We start from the raw sequence: 18,624 nt of genomic DNA on the forward strand, positions 1-18,624 counted from the left end.
ATTCAATTCCATCCAGATTGTTTTGACAAAAATAAAGTCAAAACAATATAAACTAAGGAAACTTTACAATAAAAGCACCCCTTACATATTCTATCAGAGTGGAAAAAAAACCCATTTCAACTCCATGCAGCCTTCTTTTACGTCACCAGCAGAGGGTAGCATTGATCTAACTAACAAGAGTATTACATTTTCTTTCTTTCTCAAATCTGAGATTATTGAGTATCTCTGCTTCACTTTATTTACCTGTTGCTGAATAGCTTCTCTGTCAGTCAGTGTTGTATTCAAGTCTATTTTTCCATCAGATATGCACACGATCACTGATGCTAACACGTAATTGACTGGTTCTCAAAATGTTTCACGTTAGGACGGTTCCCAACATGTTAAAAAGTGCAGAATCACTGCATGTACTTGACAATGTGTTGAAGTATAGACATATGGTCTAGTCGTATGCTTTAGGTAGTTTGGGCTTGTGAAAACATTACTTAAACCTTTCTGCTTTCCTGGTTGTACCGGTTTATTATGTTTCTGATTTGACTGTACAAAAAAAAACATCAAATTGAAAAATATATATCTATGATTTGCATAGCACATAAAATGAATCCTTTTCTGCACTGGTAGCTACAGTATGTGTTTCTATAAATATGCCTAGAGTCGTTGCAAACCTTTTGTTGACAAAAAGGTGTTAGATACTCAAAGTTTTCTGTCTAAATATAGCTATAACTGTATTTTAATGGTATAAATCATTGCAATGAAACAAATAAGAGCTTCAGAAAAACAGCATTTTGCTTTTCATCAAATCCAAGAGAGAATAATCAAGTCCTGCTGTTTAGTGAGCGCACAAGAATGTGCAATATGCATCCAGTATACGTCCTGTTGTTATATTTTCTGTGTCAGTGTTGGCTTGGAGAGCGTGTCTGTTTGTAGCCTATTCACTTCGGGGAACTGGAAGGAAAATGTTTATTGTGAGCAAGCAGAGGTATTATTCCTCTGTCATACCCTCACAGATCCCTTTATTTAATCTGCAGGTTGCCCCCCAAAAAGGTCACATAAAAAGCCTCTTAGGGTCCTAGCTCATAAGGAGAATTTGAATACTATGTTTTAATACTTCACTCTGTTTTAAGATGAGTTATGATGACCTAATTAGACACAGATATCTGAGATATCTGAGTGATATGTAGGCAGTGTTGGTTGTGTGAGTTCAGACACAAATTCTGGAGCAGACGTGTTCCCAATCGCTTGGTGTACAGAGTGTGATTAATGACGCCCAGCCTCTGAAGCTCAATAAGAGGCTGACAGATCTGGTTCATCTGTTCCATGAGACAGCCAGTTATTGAAAGAGTCTCCCACAGGCAACAATGACCACATCGTTCAGTCAGCTGGGAATAAACAGGCACACTCACAATGACTGGTTCCTTTGACTCATAGCACCAGTCTGAGCTGCTGTCCTGAGGTGTGAGACAGAATAAATCTCTGTAATATCTGTTGAACTCAGAAATTCCCCTAAAGTCATAAACCATTTTTGCCACTCTGTACAATGCCACATGTTCTGTATCTGCTTGTTCTTCCATGCATTTCATGGAAGCATTATCACATTTTAATTGAATACTTGAATATTTAAATCCAAAAACAGCATTTTATTTTTCGGCTGCAACATCAAACAGAAATGTCTACACATTGCACTGTGATTCAGGCACATTAGGTATTTTTGTAAACTTATGCATCTACACATTAGAAATAAAGTTCTTAGACTCTGCACAAAGTACAGCTGTGTTGATTTTTAAAGACAGAACCTAGAGTGGGCCCGGTGTAGAAAAAGGGCTGCATCAGTTTTTAAGCAAGCAGGAGAGGCAAACAGCCTTGCACAGTTTACTGAAACCAGCACAGTGTGCGAAGGTAGAGGCCTCACTCCACTCATCTGCAGGAACTGGCCAGTAAGAGCAAGAGAGCATTTTGGCCTCTGGGGGCTGATTGCCAACTGCCCCAGTCCACTTCTACCCCACCTCTCAGCCTTGTGCTATCCATGTCCACTGCAGCACTGTACGCTTCAGGCTCCCTGAGGCCTGGGTCTCCAATCACAGATGCAGGCTGCCCCATAACAGCTCTAACCTCCCCTGCCTGTGTGCTCACTTTCTGGCTTCCTCCTTCTCTCCACCCGCAAGTGTGCCTCTCAATTGTAGAGGCTGGCTCTTCTACTGCAAGGGGCCCAGCTATCGCTCCACCCCTCTCACTCACTCTTCAGGATTCAGGCTGCAGCGATGGTGGAACTCTTGGCCGTGCTCATGGATCCATTTGTTTGCCACTGGAACATACATTTGCATCACTGCATCTTTTAAACATTAGGATACTTGGGTTCAAGGCATTCACATTAACCTCTGATTATATATATATATGATTAATTGCTTTAAACAACATAGCCACCAAATGCTTCTGCAGCTGCTTTGTGATAATTAACATCCTTCTGTTAGTTTAACTGGGTCCCTAAAACACATTTTGGGAGATTGATGGTCTGGGCCTGCTGACAGCAGATGTTCAGCTTCCTAGATGAGCGCTCAGTGTCTGAACTGCACTTTGTAACATTTCTAAATGCATAATGCAGCGCAGATGTTTCCTAGCTCATAGCTCCTGTATGACAGGTAAGCTGAAAAATGGAAACAGACCATGATAATGATACAAAAAACCTAATCTGTTTAAAAGAGAACAAGGACTCTGATAAAATCCTGTGCCTTGCTACTTTCCATATTCACATCCCTTTTTGGTTCCTTTAACAGCATCATCACATCATACTGGATCTACTGACTCTTACCCCATTTGTCCCCTATAAGCACAGGGCAGCCAGCATGCAGTGTGTCTGCGTCTCCTTGACCATTTCTATGGAGATTCCACCAGAAAATGGCAGCTTTCTGTGAAATGAAAAACAACATGAATCACGTAAGAAAGTAAGCAACTAAGAAACTAAGAAAAGTTGCAACTAACAATTATTATCATTATCGATAATTATGACAATTATTTTCTTGGTTAATCTTTTGGTCAATTTTGTTGTACGACAGTCCAAAAGATACTATAATATGAGATACAGAAAAGCTAGAAGTAGGGTGGGTAGGTTTGTCATTTTTGCTTGAAAATGTTGCAAAACAATGAATTAATTATTACAACAGTTAACAAGTATCTTTCTGTTAATAGACTAATTCATCTTTAATCTAAATATCCTAGGCAGACCTGGATTTCATGAGTAGTAGTTACACTATTTTATTAGTAATTTTATCTGTTTGTTAGGATCACTTATTTTTTCTATAAACAGCCAGAAAGTGAGATTTCAATAAAATGAAAGGTGAGGGGTTTAAACCCCAGGGATAGCCTGGAAAACCTTCCACTCCAGCTCATTTATCAATCAAAAAACAGCTTCAACCTCCACTGAGGCTCAACTATACAATAGCACTATTGTGGTAAAAAAAAAAAAAAAAAAAATCTCATGGCTGTTGTTGCTATGATCTGACCTTTTAGCATTTTGAGAGCTGCGCCAGAGAATGTGAGTGAGGCACGGAGTGAAGTGAAAATAATCTAGATCAAGGCAAAAAATGACACGAAGACAAAAGAGGCTGCTTTTAGCTCATCTTCTACATTTGCAGAGTGTTTACCTCCACAACAGGAACGCTGAAGTTGGCGTAGATGAAGGCTGTGCACCCACCTGCCTCGACAGAGCTGAGCTGTGGAAAAGGACATTCCTTCAGAGTTGTCTTGTGTTTAAGTGCTCGTGTTATGAAAAGCCACTCTGTCTGCTGCACTGTTTTCAAAGCCTTGTATAAAGCCATTCTTTTAGTCACTATCCAATTTTACTCAAATGTTCACATGGGTTGTTCTTAATGATAATAGCAATACTAATATCATGTATAATAATGTTGCAAAACAGCTAAAAGGCATGTAACTATCTATATCTAAGCTGAGTTTCTCAGGCACGTTGTTCCAAAATCTTGCAGCGTTCATGGCAAAGGCCTGACCTCTGTGTTTTCAATTTAGACTTTGGAGCAGCAGGAACAGGAACCTGCCCAAGGACCTCTGGCTGCTTTCTGGGTCAAACAGGGTCATAAGATGGTTTTACTCACATATATCATAAAGGTTGCCACTCGATTCCCAGTTTTCAGCTTGAACACGGGACTTGAAGGCGACTGGAAAACGTATAACAGTTGATATTGATTAATGTAAGCACAGACAACATTCACAGTCTAGCAATTCCAAGTGTTGGAACGTGTTAAACAAGTCCAACAATCAACTTACTGTAGCATGGTCAAAGTGAGGCTCATAATGGCCACCAATCCCATAATTCACTACTTGGAGGTACTCGCCATATGGATGCTTCACATTCAGACCTGTGAGCATGGAGATCCTCTGGTCCAGCTTCCCAACAGTGGAGTGTGCTGAGCCCTTCAGCCATGCACTAGAAAAATATTGACCATTTAAGAGGCAAAAGTATATCTAACATCATTTACAAGATGTTTAGTGTTTTAAGTTTAATGTATAACTACTACAAGTAACAATTTGTTGTAAGTCATTTGTACCTTTTGCTGATGCGGTAGTCTGCCGTTGCTTGTTTCTCTCCAGCTGCCACCACTGATCGTTTCAACTTGTCAGCAAAGACAGAAAACAGCATTTTACGAGTGTGTGATTGTTAGAGCAGCCAAGCTTTGATGTCCAGCTGCAGGCCCTGACAAAATGCGAGTAATAGCATGAAAACTTGCTCCAATGACGTATTCGAAAGCAACACTGCGGGATAGGAGAAAATCAAGAATGTAGATTCAAAAAGTTGTGGGGTGGGGGGTGGGTGGGGGGGGGAGGGAGTTCAGATGACCTTCTTGTCCTGGAGGTATATCAGTTTCATCTTATCTTCACCTTGTCAGTATGCATCTCAAAGTCTCAGTCTGGAAAGGAGTTTCGGAAAGTCTGCCCTTCTTAAAATGAAGCCTCTGTAATTTATTTGGACTGCATAATCGTCACATTCTGCTTATTTCATACTGTACATGTTTTCCAATTTGCAATGGGTACATACACTGGTACAACAATTTCTGTAGTAAACTGGTAACACGATATTTCTGATTCATTTTCCAGATCATTCTCCTGATGACTTCCAGGCAACCTCTGGCCATCAGAGACATTACATCATTTAACTTTAAAGGACTTACACAAAAGAGGGAAAATGCTAAACAAAATAAACTTCTTATTTCACACATGAAATTATCATCAAGAAAGTAATACAATGACATATCTGTTAACTCCAAACAACAGTGTGAACCGTGCTCATGCTTAACAAATGCTGCCCACTGATCCAAACTAATACCGTACCCTGGGCCTGTTTTCAATAAACCCACAGGCTGACATAATGATGAAATAAATACAGGGGTTTCCATCTGAGCAAAGCATGGAAAACTCATTGAACAATGTCAAAACCTCACAGAAACTATACGGCACAAATTGACTTTCCCCACCAAATATTCCCTAAAGTAACTGAGTCAGCTCTGAGAAACTGTGCACTGTTGCTTTCCACTAACTGAGCAGAAAAGCGGTAGTTGCTTACATATAGATACTGAGGCTCCATGAGTGGACTGTATACCAGTGGAGCCCAGCAGGGTTATTTGGACAGTTTGAGTCACTGAGCCAAGTTTTTATAGTAATGTATCCCTCATTCCTTTAAGCCTTACTAAATGTTTGAAAGCAGACCAACTCTTCCTCCACAGGGTCTTTCCAATAAGAGAAGGTTGGCTTCGACCCCAGCAGCCAGCGAGACCCACAGCAGAGCAGATTATCAAGTAATATATGCATGTTTACAAAAAATATATTTTTATAGGCACCTTTACTCTTATAACAATAATAAATCATTTAAATCTTGGTTCAAGGCCTTGTACCACAATGATGCTCCAGCTAAATGTACTTAAAGTATCAAAGAAAACTGATTATGCATAATGGCCGCATTCAGAGCCTTATACAGTTATATATATTATATTATTATTCCAAATGCATTGATTTGTAGGCAGCATTTTACTGTTGTAGTCGGTCAATACATACATGGTCCATGTAAAGTACCTCAAAAATGTACTTCATTACAGAACTTGAGTACATGTACATAGTTACTGTCCAACACTGAGATAAAAGGTTTTGTTAACAGTTGCATCATTTAAAGCAGGGATCTTCAACGTTTTTTAAGCCAAGGACTCCTTAACTGAGTGTTCGTTTACACGTACCCGTGTATATTTGCCATCAATGCCGTCAAGCGCACGCCAAACCTGTAGGTGGCGGTGTAACGAGAAGTTCAAGCCCCAACAACAGCAACCAATCACTTCCTCTTTCTCTCTCTCGGTTGCCTAAACCTCCGTTTGTCTCAGTTTACATGCAAACGTGCAAACGAAGATTTCAAAAATCTCCACTCTGGCCGGAGTTTTTAGAAAGACTTGGTTTCAGAGGGAGAATTCACCGTTTGTGTGTAAACGAAGGGCACAAACGAAGGGAAATGTCTCCATTTGTAAAAAATAACCATGTACGTGTAAACAGGGTCTTAGAGAGATGGAGCAGGGACCCCCTACTACATATATTGTATAAAATGAAGTTGCATAATAAACTAGTGCCTACAATACTAAGCTTTTAAAATAAAAATTGTTGGCATATTTATATATTTATACATCATGTTTTAATGTGCACAGTAAATCCTTAAGCTTAACTGTATCTGTGGATGGCAACCTTATGGCAACCTTTGCAGTAGGCCTATCATCAATGTTGTGTAGCCTACATTAAAAACAATATCTTTAATAATAATATGTTGGATTCATGTTAATGTATATTTTCAGACTTTTTTATTTTTTAAACCATAGAACAATAATTTGGTGGCAGTCAAAGGATGAATTTAAAAGGGAAGGTGCACTTACTACTAGGATAGAGGCCATAGTGAATACCTCTTTTTGACATAGCACTACACATGAAAAGATAAATCCATACTCCTGCTCAAGACTGCCAATTTCATTACACTTTTAATTTCGGAGTAATGGAAAGCTAACCATGTGTTAGGGAACATCCTGAAATAACATGGATACCACCAGAGCCAACATCAACAGAGGGTAATTTCCTAGACATAATATATCCCAAACAAACAATATGAACAAAGACAAATAAAAAAACATATCTGGTAATTGTGTCTTAATTGTAGAAGAATTCAGTAAAAAAAGATGGGATTCTTCAATGTGAGGCTAAGGTTCACATGGGAATAGCAAAATATTGAATTTATTTTTCATGTATTTGTTGATTTCAACAGATTCTTTTGAACTCTTGCTGTTTGAGAAAATGAGAGAAAACTCTACAAACATGGGATTACAAAACTATTTGACAACTTTTTTTGGATAAACTGGAAAAAAATGCAGTGTTGACTGTAAAAACATGGCTCTATTTCTTAATTCCCAAAAAGCTGATGTGTTGTAGACATGTGTTTTTTTCTTCTTTTTTTTAACCTGCAAGTGATGAGGAAAATGCACTTACTCCTGGCTGGGCGGTCCTCTTGATGTCCTCAGCCTCTGTGTCAGTGATGAAGCTGTGGTACAGGACCACATACGGCCGCAGGCTCAGCACTTCACGTCTCACCGGCAGCAGTAGCAGTCCAGGATTCCCGTTGGTGAAGTAGTCACAGAATAGTCTGGGATTTTCAGAAAGCAATGGCTGCTGGGAGAAACATGCATCTGAAGTCCATTAACAAGATCAAGACAAGAATTGTTTTTCTTTTTCATCCGCAAACACTTACTCTTTCCATTGTTCTTTCCCCACAAAAGCAAACCATACTTCAGAATAATTATATTTTTTTTATGGACTAGGGAACTCCAATTACAAACTATTGGATAAAGGTTCAAACTTTGTCAAATATTTAGTCAAATATGTGACAAACTATTTGGAGCTGTTTAAAGGAAAATGAAAAACATAAAAAAGAGACTTATTTTTGCAGTTATTTTGCAGTGTGGCTCTAGGCAGTGTCAGTCGGTCCACCACTTTGGTTCATACTAAAATATCTCAACAACTATTGGATGGATTGCTGAGGAGTTCTTCTTAAATCGTCCCCATAGGATGAAGCCTACTGACTTAGGTAATCCCCTGACTTTTGGACTGTTGACCAGGACATTTTTTGTCCAGAAATTCATGATGCTGAGAGAATGAATCCTAATGAATGTGGTGAATGTCTACGTCATCATCAGGTTACAGTTTTAATTTGTCCAATACTTTGGTTTATGACCAAATATCTGCAAAACTAAAGACATTCCCATCAGTCATGACTCATGGCTGTATTTTGGTGCTGCTACTTATAAACTAGCAGTTATTAGCATGCTATCACACTAAACTAAAATGGTCACCAACACAATAAACGTTATAATAATGTTCAGTTCAGTGCATGCTGTTCGGTGCATGCTGGCATTAACATTTAGCTAAAGGCACCACTAGTAGGGCTGACTCTTGTCTATGTGATTTAAATAAAGAAATCATCACAAACTGCTCTGGAATAACAAATATAACAACACAAGGAAAAAAATTCTTTTCTCAAAGCCTCTTTCTACAAGTTCCTTGAACATTACACATCCAGCTGGACATACTGTGAGTCACTACTGCTTTTCAACATTGGACTACAGATGAAAAATAGCCTTCTGGCATGTTTAACCCATGTATAACCATTCATGTTATTAATTTGCACTGTCCGCTTCTTAAAGAAACTGAATTGAACATCAAACGTACAATGGCAGATGACCAACATATGAAAAATAAGATTTATTGGTATGTCACTGAAGGACTAGACATGCTATTGAAAAACTAAATTCAAATGCACATTTGGTTATTATACAATTAAGAATACTCTGGTTGTCGTATTCACTTATCCATGATCCCTTTCAGATATTATCCTTATACACGCATGTGTTGAGAAAGATTTCCTGTGATGAATACCTGAGAGCCTTGGGTCTGGCAGAGCCTCTCATAAGTGTCCCTGGTCCTTAAGTTATTGGAGGTGGGTCTCCTCAGCCCATCGCCTCTTATTGATATGGGTGGACTCGTACCCAGCAGCTTCTCGTATTTCTCAACATTCTGCAAAACTCTTCCGTTCATTGGATCTGAGAAGACACGTGTAAATACTGTAGATTATAGGGCATGTTTTTGTTTTTTTTGTTTTTTATTACAGTGCAGGCTTCAGTTTAGAGGTGCAAGTTCTTAGAATTAAAGAGGGTTTTAATGCACCACAGACCGGATTAAAGTAAGGGGACAAGTTAAATGAAAAGAATTACCATGGTTCAGTAACTCCTGAGATAGACTGAGAGCATAGGAAATGTTTCCTGTCTGAAACAATAAAAGGAATTTAAGACAAGTGCAATCCATCAATCATCTTCCAAATGTGCATTTCCCAAGTGTCCTTCTACCTACTTTGAAGTGAGAAAAGGCCAGGTGATCCAGAGCATCCTCTAAAGTCCCTTCATTCTCAGGGCTCCACTCGCCTCCTGTTCCCCTGAAGAGACGCACCGACTCCTCCAACCATTGCACAGAGTGGTAGTAGTCCTCCTGCTCGTAGGCCACCTGTGTAAAGAAACACCTGGGTTACAGCCAGTCTTTCCAAAGATGGACCAAGTGTCTGCATGTTCGGCTTTATTCAGGCATTGAACTGGAGGACCAAATGTCAGCCGGTTCTGGTTCGTGTAGGCTTTGGGTTCACAGTAAGCAGCAGCAGTCAGTCAGTGTGGGTCGTATTAGAGGGTAGGAACAAACAATCTATGTGGTAGTATTGGTTGGAAATATAAATAGTACTACTTTCTCAACCTGGTCTACTGTCAGCACGTCAATCGAGATTCCACCTGTCCAAATACTTTTTAAGCACATTGTACATTGTGGATAAAGAAAAGTAAAGAAAACACTCATGAACACGGGCTACAGTCTATCTTTTTAACTGCTCTGAATCCTCTTTTGTGGCTGACTTGACTTGATTAAGTAGGTGCTGACTACAGGCCGGACAGCACCCACAGAAAGAGAGTGACATGTGGCTCCCCCGCATCACAGATTATATCCACAACCCCTGACACAAACAAAAATGCCAGTGTACCATTTATCCCCCGAAAAACACACTCTCAACTAATCACACATATCAACTTATCTACTCTACCACTCACCCAGTTCGCAACATTGCACCCCATAATTTGGGAGCTGAAGAACCAATGAATTCTTCAAAATAGTTTAATATTCTGCAGATCTCAGAATAGCGTGAGGGAAATACCTTTAATCTGCTTTAAAATGCCTCCAAATGAAACCGACAAGCTACAAACGCTTTTTAACAGAAGCGGTTTAAGAGCCATATAAAAGCATGTTTTACTGACAACACCCTCAAACTAAGCATCTCTGTTAAAAGATGCTTTTAGATCATCTCAGCCTCAGTACAAGTAAAGGCAAGCTCTGCTCTTTGCTCCGAACGCTTTTGTTGCGTGAGATAAAGTCTTTTCCACACAAGAGGATGTCTCTCCCACACAGTGCCCTGCCCTTATACATCACCATTGTACATAAACAGTGGAAATTTAGTGGGGTGACCTTTTTCTTCTTCTTTCATACTTGCATAATAGTTTTTCACATGAAACACATTCCCAGGCACGCAATGGGAAGAATTCCATTCTTTTTCCAGGCTGACTGGCTGGATTCCCACCACACAATGACTGAGAGGTTTGGAATCAAAGTATTTTTGCAGACCTTTGGATTGGGATGTTAATCAGGGACGGACATTTTCACAATAAAATCTTCCAAATATTTTTCAAATTCATTACTTTACTCAGATCTGGTTCAGAGAGCAGTACCATATTTAGGGAGACTCCGCCAAACTGGCCACTGGAGTCTAATGAAGACGTGTTTGGGGATGGTACACTCCAAATGAGGGCAGACACCAGTACTCCTTGCCATCCTGAAGAGCAGGTGCCCGCTCTGCATCTATGCATGTTGCCATTTATTACAAGGATACAGTCTTTAGTCCTCAGTGTAATACAACTTATATTGTTATGTGTATGTGTTTATATTTGATATAATGCATTTAGTCAATTTAACTCAGCTAGCCATCTAAGTTTGTGTAGCCTAGACAGATGGGTTACATCTGTTGAAGGAGCTGAGGGGATTACAATTACATTTAACTGGAACAATTGGTACGATTTCATGTGACAAATAAAATTAATTAATTGATTGATTGCCTTTACATTTATACTCTAACACTTAACTGGTGTATATGCATGCTCATGTTTTAATGATGTGATGTAACTTACCAGCACTGTTCAGATTCACACTGTAAGTAAGTAAAGCATCTCAACATCACTTCGTGGTCCTGAGAGTGACTGTATGGCCACTTTTATCTTGCTGGATAACTGAAAGAGGGAATTCAGTGAGGCCTGTAAAATGTTATACATAATGATATGTCAGGGGCCATTTTTCTGCAGATTGAGTACTTTGACTTTGGATACTTTTTAGCTTATTATGCTTCTGTTCTTTTATGTAGGTAGGCTTTTGAGGACAGGACTTTTACTTGTAATGGAGTATTTTTAGATTGTGCTATTGGTACTTTTTCCTAAGTAAAGAATCTGATTACTTCTTCCACCAAAAGAAAATCAAGTTAAAACAACAGGAGGAAACAATAAAGGAAAATAATGGATTGTGTACCTTTCCAACCAGAAAGCAGTCATCACCAGACAGCGGGACAGACACTGCAGGCAGGTAGATATCAATAGGCTTGCCTTTAGTGACTCTCTGGAAACAACCCCTCACAAGGCTCGCAACTTGGAGAGCATACACATCCTGCAGCCTCATCAGCCCCTTGGCGGCCCCCTGGAGGTCTTCCAGTTTGGGCAGATCGGCCTCTTCCTCCTCATAACTGGACCTGAGGGCTGGACAGCAGAGGGCCAAAAGGTGAACTGGGGGGGTTGGGTGGTGACAGCTCAGAAGGGGGGTGTTAGTTACCACCACCAGATGTGTCTGTAAAGAAGGCAGTGAGCCAACCTTGTGTGTTCTCCAGGGCTTCGTTGCTGTAGACTACATTCAGCCACTCGGAATGCAGCCGCTTGATCAGGGTGAATGCCACCAGCGGGTTGGCCATCGCTGTCGCCGGGCCTTTGTAAAGTTCAGTGTGCAGGTCTGACACTTTGGCATAAAAACTGTGGGGGGAGATTGTAGAATGTGGTTACAAGAAGAATGGAGAGGCCGAGTGCTAGGACAGTTTCACATTCAACAAGTGAGTCCCGGGACTCCTGAAGAAAATTAGAGGCACAAAAACTGTTGAATCGTAATCATAAATTGGGGGAAGTGACTTGTTATGTTTCCAACATAAAGAAGGTTTCTGACTGGAAACAAGTCCAGCTGATAAAAACTTCTTCTTGTAAAGAGGCACCCTAAAACTGAACTTGCTCTGTGTTATTCCCATGAGTTTGGACAGTGAAGTCAAATATCTTAATCTGGTAATCAGACATGAACTAATAATGTCATCAGGTGACATGTTTTGCTTTGGTGGGCTCATGCAATTTGTGTATGATTTCATGAGGTTTATTTAAATGCAGGATTCCCAGCTGTGGGTCTGAAAATGTGACCATATCCTAGTTAAACCCCCACATGTGCTCTTATCATGTGCAAACACTTGTTCCATTATTAGCCTACTCACTGTCTGTGGAATGGCTACAGGATTTGTCACAGTCTTGTCACTTTACTACTAAGAGAGACTTTCTTGAACTAACAAAGAGCTGTGAATAAGTCTTTAAATTCTCCACAGACAGTTCAGATTTTCTCAGGATTTTGCATCCAGAAATCTCTGAGGAAATCAATGAATAGTGTAGGCTAACTCCATGTCCTCACGCATGCCACTCACCGCTTGATGTCCTCCAGTCTCTCAAACTCGTGGTCGATATAAATTCTCAAGTAATCGATCAGCTTCCGTTCAACACTGATCGCCTGCTTGACGTTCAGCAGCGACGTGTACATTTCCCCCAAAGACACGGGAATCACAGCTACAGTCAGGAGACTCCAGCTGAAGCAAACCCATGTGGGATACTTCATCTCCAGCGCTGATAATAAATTATTGCTTCTCTTGTGGAGGAGCTTCAGTGAGTGGGCTCTCGCACTGCCCTGAACTGTACTGACGATCCTCAGGATTTACTAGAGTGCCTCTAAATTCCTCACGGGGGTCTCCCTCATCTGCTCTGACATCAGCTTTCTCCTTCTGTGTGGGACTGACCTGCAGCCTGAATTCAGTCAGGACAATTAGTTTCTCATCTACAGCACAGCATTTTATTTGCGCGATTAATAACAGGAATACATACATCAAATCAGTTTGTGCAGGCTGGTTCTGATTAAACGAGCTAAACATTTAGTTTGAGCTTTGATTCATGCAAATAAATGATGGAAATGGATTAAACCAGGATGTAATCTATTCACTTCTTTCATTTAACTATTTTCTATTGCTTTAAAGTGGCCGATTAGGGCAAGGAATTTGGTCACTGACAAAAAAAAGTTGAATGCATTAGGTAATGAGTTTGGAGTCAGTGTGACACCTGCAGGTGAATGCCCTGTATAACAACCAAACTGCCATTTTAACGCTGCACAATTTGAGTGACGTTATTGTTAGTGCTGAATCTTAGAAAAAATATAGGCTATATATTATTAAAATATTATTATTATTATTATTATTATTATTATTTTAACGTGATGCACTGGACAGTAACAAAACAAACAAGCAGCCTATGCAAGGGATTTACAAGTGACCACTTTACTGTAATATTTTCCACCAAAACAAACTCTCATCATTCCTCACATCATTTCATAATTCACTATATGTATGCACAACAAAGCACAACAAAGTAAAAAAGTGTAAGTTCATTATGTGGTCTTTTACACTTCTGGTAGGTGCAAATATAAAATCAGTACATAAAATATTGATACATAGGCCTATATAAATTACATATTGAACTCTGTATTTCTTATAATTCTGATATTAATATAACAGTATTACCTCCATAAGTATATAAAAAACACAAGATGTGTAACATCATCTTCATCACTTTTGACCAGTATCAAACATGGTAACTACAAGTGGCACGCATACATTCAACAACACCAGGGAACAGTTTGGGCATTCACAAGCAGTATCAGTGTAGTGATCAATAAGAATCTGCAAGCCTTTTTGTGATTTTAGGCTAATAAATATGTGTTGTACAGTCTAATCACAGTGGATTACAGAAAGCTGGAAGCATTAGCTTACCTGCTGCAACCCAGTCACACAGTTAATCATAAACCCTGCATGATCAGCGCTGCGTGCTTATTGAGACAATGAGAGGTTATATTCCAGAAGCGGCTGCCAGACTTTATGTAAGATACCTTAAATGCACTCACTCAATTGGGAAATCTTTATTGATGCTGCTGGCACAGAAATACGGTCGCTGCCTGGTTTATGTTTAACAGCAGCAGTGACAGTGTGTTCTGCAGGTCTGATAGTGCTGACTGGAACTCCAAAAAAAGGACTGAACGGTTTCATGCGTGAACAATATACTGTCAAAAATAATCCCACTTTTCTCACTTTGTTTAACAGTAATAAATAAATAACATTATTGACTGTGGCAGGCAATAAAAATATGAATTGCTAAGTTTGTTATTTAAACTCAAGACTTTTCAATACCTTCCAAGGCCTTTTTTGAGGAAACTGTACTCATTGCTTTTTAAGACTTTTCAAGACTTGCAGAAACTCTGTTTTAAGATCACAAATAGATCTTTTGACATTTGTATTCAAGGTTTGAGAGCTCTGTCAAAACTACATCAGCCAGTTCAGGAAGCAGTCACGTTGTCCTGCAGCTTGCCTCTCCCACCGGGTTTGACTTTGTTTGAGCAGCAGAGAAATGTTTTCTCGATGCAGCCCCTGACACTCTGATCTCTAAAGCCGTAGATGAGCGGGCTGAGAAAGCGTGGAATAAGGATGAAACAGAAATAATTAAAAAAGGCAATGTCCTCTGGCAGCCAGTTGACATGCAGCACTATGAGATTTTCAGTAATGGGGAGAGTGAAGGCCAACATGCACAGCAGCAGCTGAAAGCCGTGGAGCAGCACAGTGTGCATGGCTTTGCTCACAGACACTTTATCCTGTCTCAGCTTCCTGGTTTCCAGCAAAATTCTCACGTATGTAAAGAGGATGATAACAGCCACTACAGCAAAGAAGAGAATATTTACAGTAGCTTGGAACAATGCCTGGATTGGAGATCTGTTGACAACGATAGATTTGCAAAGTACAGAGGTAGAGAGGATATCTACAGCAGGATCTCTTTTCCCAATGGAGTAGTGAATCACGGGGAAGATACAGCTGATGAGCCACAGGGACAGAATAATGATCCAGATACGGTCTGAGCGCCAGGCGGCCGGCCGCTGCAGGGGATACAAGATGGCAACATATCGCTCCAGTGACATGGTGGCCAGGATTAAAGGTGTGTTCTGGAAAGTGGCAGTGGACAGGAACAGCAGAGGAATACAGTATACAATAGCAAATTTCACCTGGCCCATGACAAAGAGGAAGAGCAGCACAGAGGACAAGAGCTGGAGAGTGTCATTGATCAGCATGTAGGCAAACAGGATGTAACGTGAGGTGTCCAGGAACTGCCTGTGAGATGCAAATATGTGCAGCATGACAATAATGCAGCAGAGGAAGACGCAGAAGAAGGGGATAACCACACACACCTTGATGATCACAGACAGACTTTTGTGGGAAGTTGCATTGCCCGGAAATTCAGTCAGATTCTGCATTTTGCAACTGTGCACTACTAGAGCAAACCTGTTAACAAGAAAATATGTTAAACGTCCATACATATATTAAAATTCATCCACAAAAAGACACATTGACAATTTAAATAGGATCAGAATAATAATAGAACTTAGCCGATGAAATATGATGAAAGAGCAGCATACTATTTATAAACTTTGTAAGAGAAGAATATACTATGTTGTCTTTCCTTACACCCCCCGCCCCCTTTTAAAACAGACTACTGTGAATGAATATGCATCCAACCTTTAGAATAAAAGAGCCCTCCACTCACCTAAGAATGTCTTCATCAGTCAGAAGAGTTGACCAAGCTTTAGTTTCCTCTTCTTCTTATCATAAAACGTTAATGAAATACATCTCTGGGATGTTCTTCCTTTATAAAGTGTTTGTCCCAAATCTGTTTGACTCAGACCCGATTCCTCCAGAGATACATTGTTTACATGCTATAGTCATACAGCATGTTTCTCATTATCTAATATTTCAGTGGGGAGATGGGATCCTGTTGCAGTATTTGTGGAAGCAATTAAGCAGACACAGTTCACAAAGTATAGCATAAAAATAACCGGTATTGATCAAAAACAGAAGAATGCATGGTGGCATGGTTACTTTGAGCATAACTGTAAACTTAACTGTATTACAACTACTTTCTTTCTGACCGTTGGTGACGCAAAATGACGGACAACTTGTTCTGTAACTTGGTCCACTTTAATGCCCTCTGCAACAGTAGGAAAACAGAACACAGAAATAGGCCTAATTAGGCCTAACTTTCAACCTTACCGTTTGGCATGATCAAAAGTGACCCTGTTCTGTGAAAAACCAATTAATCTGGCTTGCTTTATGTTAAAAAAAAAACCTCATGTAAAAATTTGTGGTCACTGTGCAGACTCGAGCCGAGACTCTGAGCTGGTGAGCATCTGTGAAAACTAATAGCACTGGACAGTTTTGGGGGGAAAATAACTCCAGGATAGACTGGACAACCACACTGGTAGCTGCGAAACGTTTTTTTGCTGATGCAGAGTTTCACTTAACTGAGCCTTTTCCAGCTGGAACAGGGAGCTTCATATTGATTGGTGGCACTGTCCTGATTCTGCTGAGTTGACATTGTCGAGTGAGATGGGTCAGTTGTTCCAGCTGTGTCTTGTGCAAAGCAGTTTGTTCACTGTCCAGCAAAGTGTTTTGGCAGCATCCTGCAGATTATATAATTGCTGTAGGCCCTACTCAGTGTTTACTGCTGACTCTTTAAAAATCATCACAGGACAGGCCCAGCACTACACCGCCACCGTGTCTGCTCTAATACAAGTGAAACATTTTCAAGCTTTGGAAGTAACTACATACATTTACTCCAGTGCTGTAATTGGGTATTTCCATTTTATGCTACGTACTTTAACTCACTCTACTACATTTCAGAAGCTAGTAAAGTTACTTGACAGATTCAGATTATTAATACATATAATCAAAAAATAGATTAAAGATAAAACTAGCCCCACCTTTACCAGCTGCAGCATTAAAGTACACATTCCTCCAGTGTTGGGGACCAAGAGTCTGGTTAAACCTGATTTTAACCAAAAGGCCTCAGATTAAACTGACCTCTGGATACAGGACACACATGTGCTCAGAGACAAAGGAATCTTGGCCTGCATGTAAACCCCAAAGCCCGGGGTAATTCACACCTCAATGCGAAAGTGCCAGCCAGAAGGGAAACGCCTCACAACTGGCAGGAAGTCAAAGAACTACAAGATTGTAGTTCAAGAGTTTCGAGTCTTCCTATTGGTTCAGCGGGACCATAAACACAGCAGGGGGTCTTAACGTATAAAAAGCCTGATCCTAGGAAAATCCTCGTCTTCCATTGCAACTCCATTGCTGAGGGGAGCGCACAAGCAAACTGAACTTTCCATTTTCTGGAGAAAGTGGATTTTATTTCGGTGGATCCTTGAAAACGCACCAGTGTTTTCATATCTGCAGGAGAAGGAAACAACGTTTTTCTTCTCAAAGTCAACTAAACTTGCCCCCCTTTTGCCTTTTTGGAGGAAGTTTCTCCGTGGTTGCTGACGAGCGCCAGGGGATTCGTTCTGTTTCATTTCTGTGGAAATCTCTGGACAGAAACAAACGGACTGAACACAGCGTAAGGAGGCTTACGTCTGGGCAGAGATAAGTAGTGTGTTTATTAATGAGCAAAGGGTTCGCTACCACTTGTTGCCATTAAGGTGATCTGATTTAATCATGTACTGGTCCATATGTGATTATTAATCTGTTCTGTGAATGTATTAATAGATCATGGTACTGTTGATGTTGTGTTAAGTAGCTGGTTAAAACCATAAGCGCTACCTGCTTAATCACTCCTTTCACGGAGTTTTAATTACTGTCTGCGATAGAATCGCGAAGTCAGCTGTTAGCCACTGGAGTGGTTATAATGACCAAAGTTTCCCTCAGTAAGTCAAAAGTCTCAGTCTGTCCTAACTACACGTGTGGTCCAGACCTGAGTAGCTGAGGGGGGCGGGTCATTATCGATAACTAAGATCAGAGTGCCTCTTTTCTTTACTCTTCTTCTCTTTCTTCTTTTACTAACACACACACACACACACACGACACAGGCTAGCCGCGTAGCTCCCGAGCTAACGCTGGAGTTTAGCCACGTGGAATCTGCATACGTTCGTACAGAGCTAACACAGGAACTAGCTACCATACCGGCTAAGCGTGCGCGTTGCCTAGCAACCCCCCGGCTTCTTTGGCCCTTCTCCGTGCACCCAGCACCACTACCGCCCTCTTGAGGCTAAATAATTTTGTGCAGCTCACAGGAGTAGCCATTTTTGGAGTTG

At 40.4% G+C, this 18,624-nt stretch overlaps 2 protein-coding genes across 3 annotated transcripts; both read right to left on the reverse strand.

The window, feature by feature from the left end:
* Nucleotides 1-626: 626 nt before the first annotated feature.
* p4ha3 (prolyl 4-hydroxylase, alpha polypeptide III) lies at nucleotides 627-13,250 on the reverse strand. Of its 2 annotated transcripts, none has more exons than XM_028573442.1 (13): nucleotides 12,878-13,250; nucleotides 12,019-12,173; nucleotides 11,683-11,906; nucleotides 9,427-9,576; nucleotides 9,291-9,342; nucleotides 8,956-9,119; nucleotides 7,513-7,689; nucleotides 4,554-4,618; nucleotides 4,273-4,432; nucleotides 4,101-4,163; nucleotides 3,636-3,704; nucleotides 2,804-2,900; nucleotides 627-2,299 (listed from the first exon to the last, which is right to left on the reverse strand). In XM_028573442.1, the coding sequence occupies exons 1-13, from the start codon at nucleotides 13,063-13,065 to the stop codon at nucleotides 2,229-2,231; spliced, it is 1,635 nt and encodes a 544-aa protein (XP_028429243.1). In that variant the 5' UTR covers nucleotides 13,066-13,250; the 3' UTR covers nucleotides 627-2,228. The 2 variants fall into 2 exon arrangements, with proteins under 2 accessions (XP_028429243.1, XP_028429242.1); XM_028573441.1 differs by having other exon boundaries at nucleotides 7,513-7,692.
* A 1,576-nt stretch (nucleotides 13,251-14,826) lies between these two features.
* or95a1 (odorant receptor, family 95, subfamily A, member 1) lies at nucleotides 14,827-15,792 on the reverse strand. Its single transcript, XM_028572737.1, has one exon. The coding sequence runs from the start codon at nucleotides 15,790-15,792 to the stop codon at nucleotides 14,827-14,829; it is 966 nt and encodes a 321-aa protein (XP_028428538.1).
* Nucleotides 15,793-18,624: the final 2,832 nt, after the last annotated feature.

This window comes from Perca flavescens, chromosome 3 (genome assembly GCF_004354835.1).
Source record: "Perca flavescens isolate YP-PL-M2 chromosome 3, PFLA_1.0, whole genome shotgun sequence".
Lineage (NCBI taxonomy): Eukaryota > Metazoa > Chordata > Actinopteri > Perciformes > Percidae > Perca > Perca flavescens.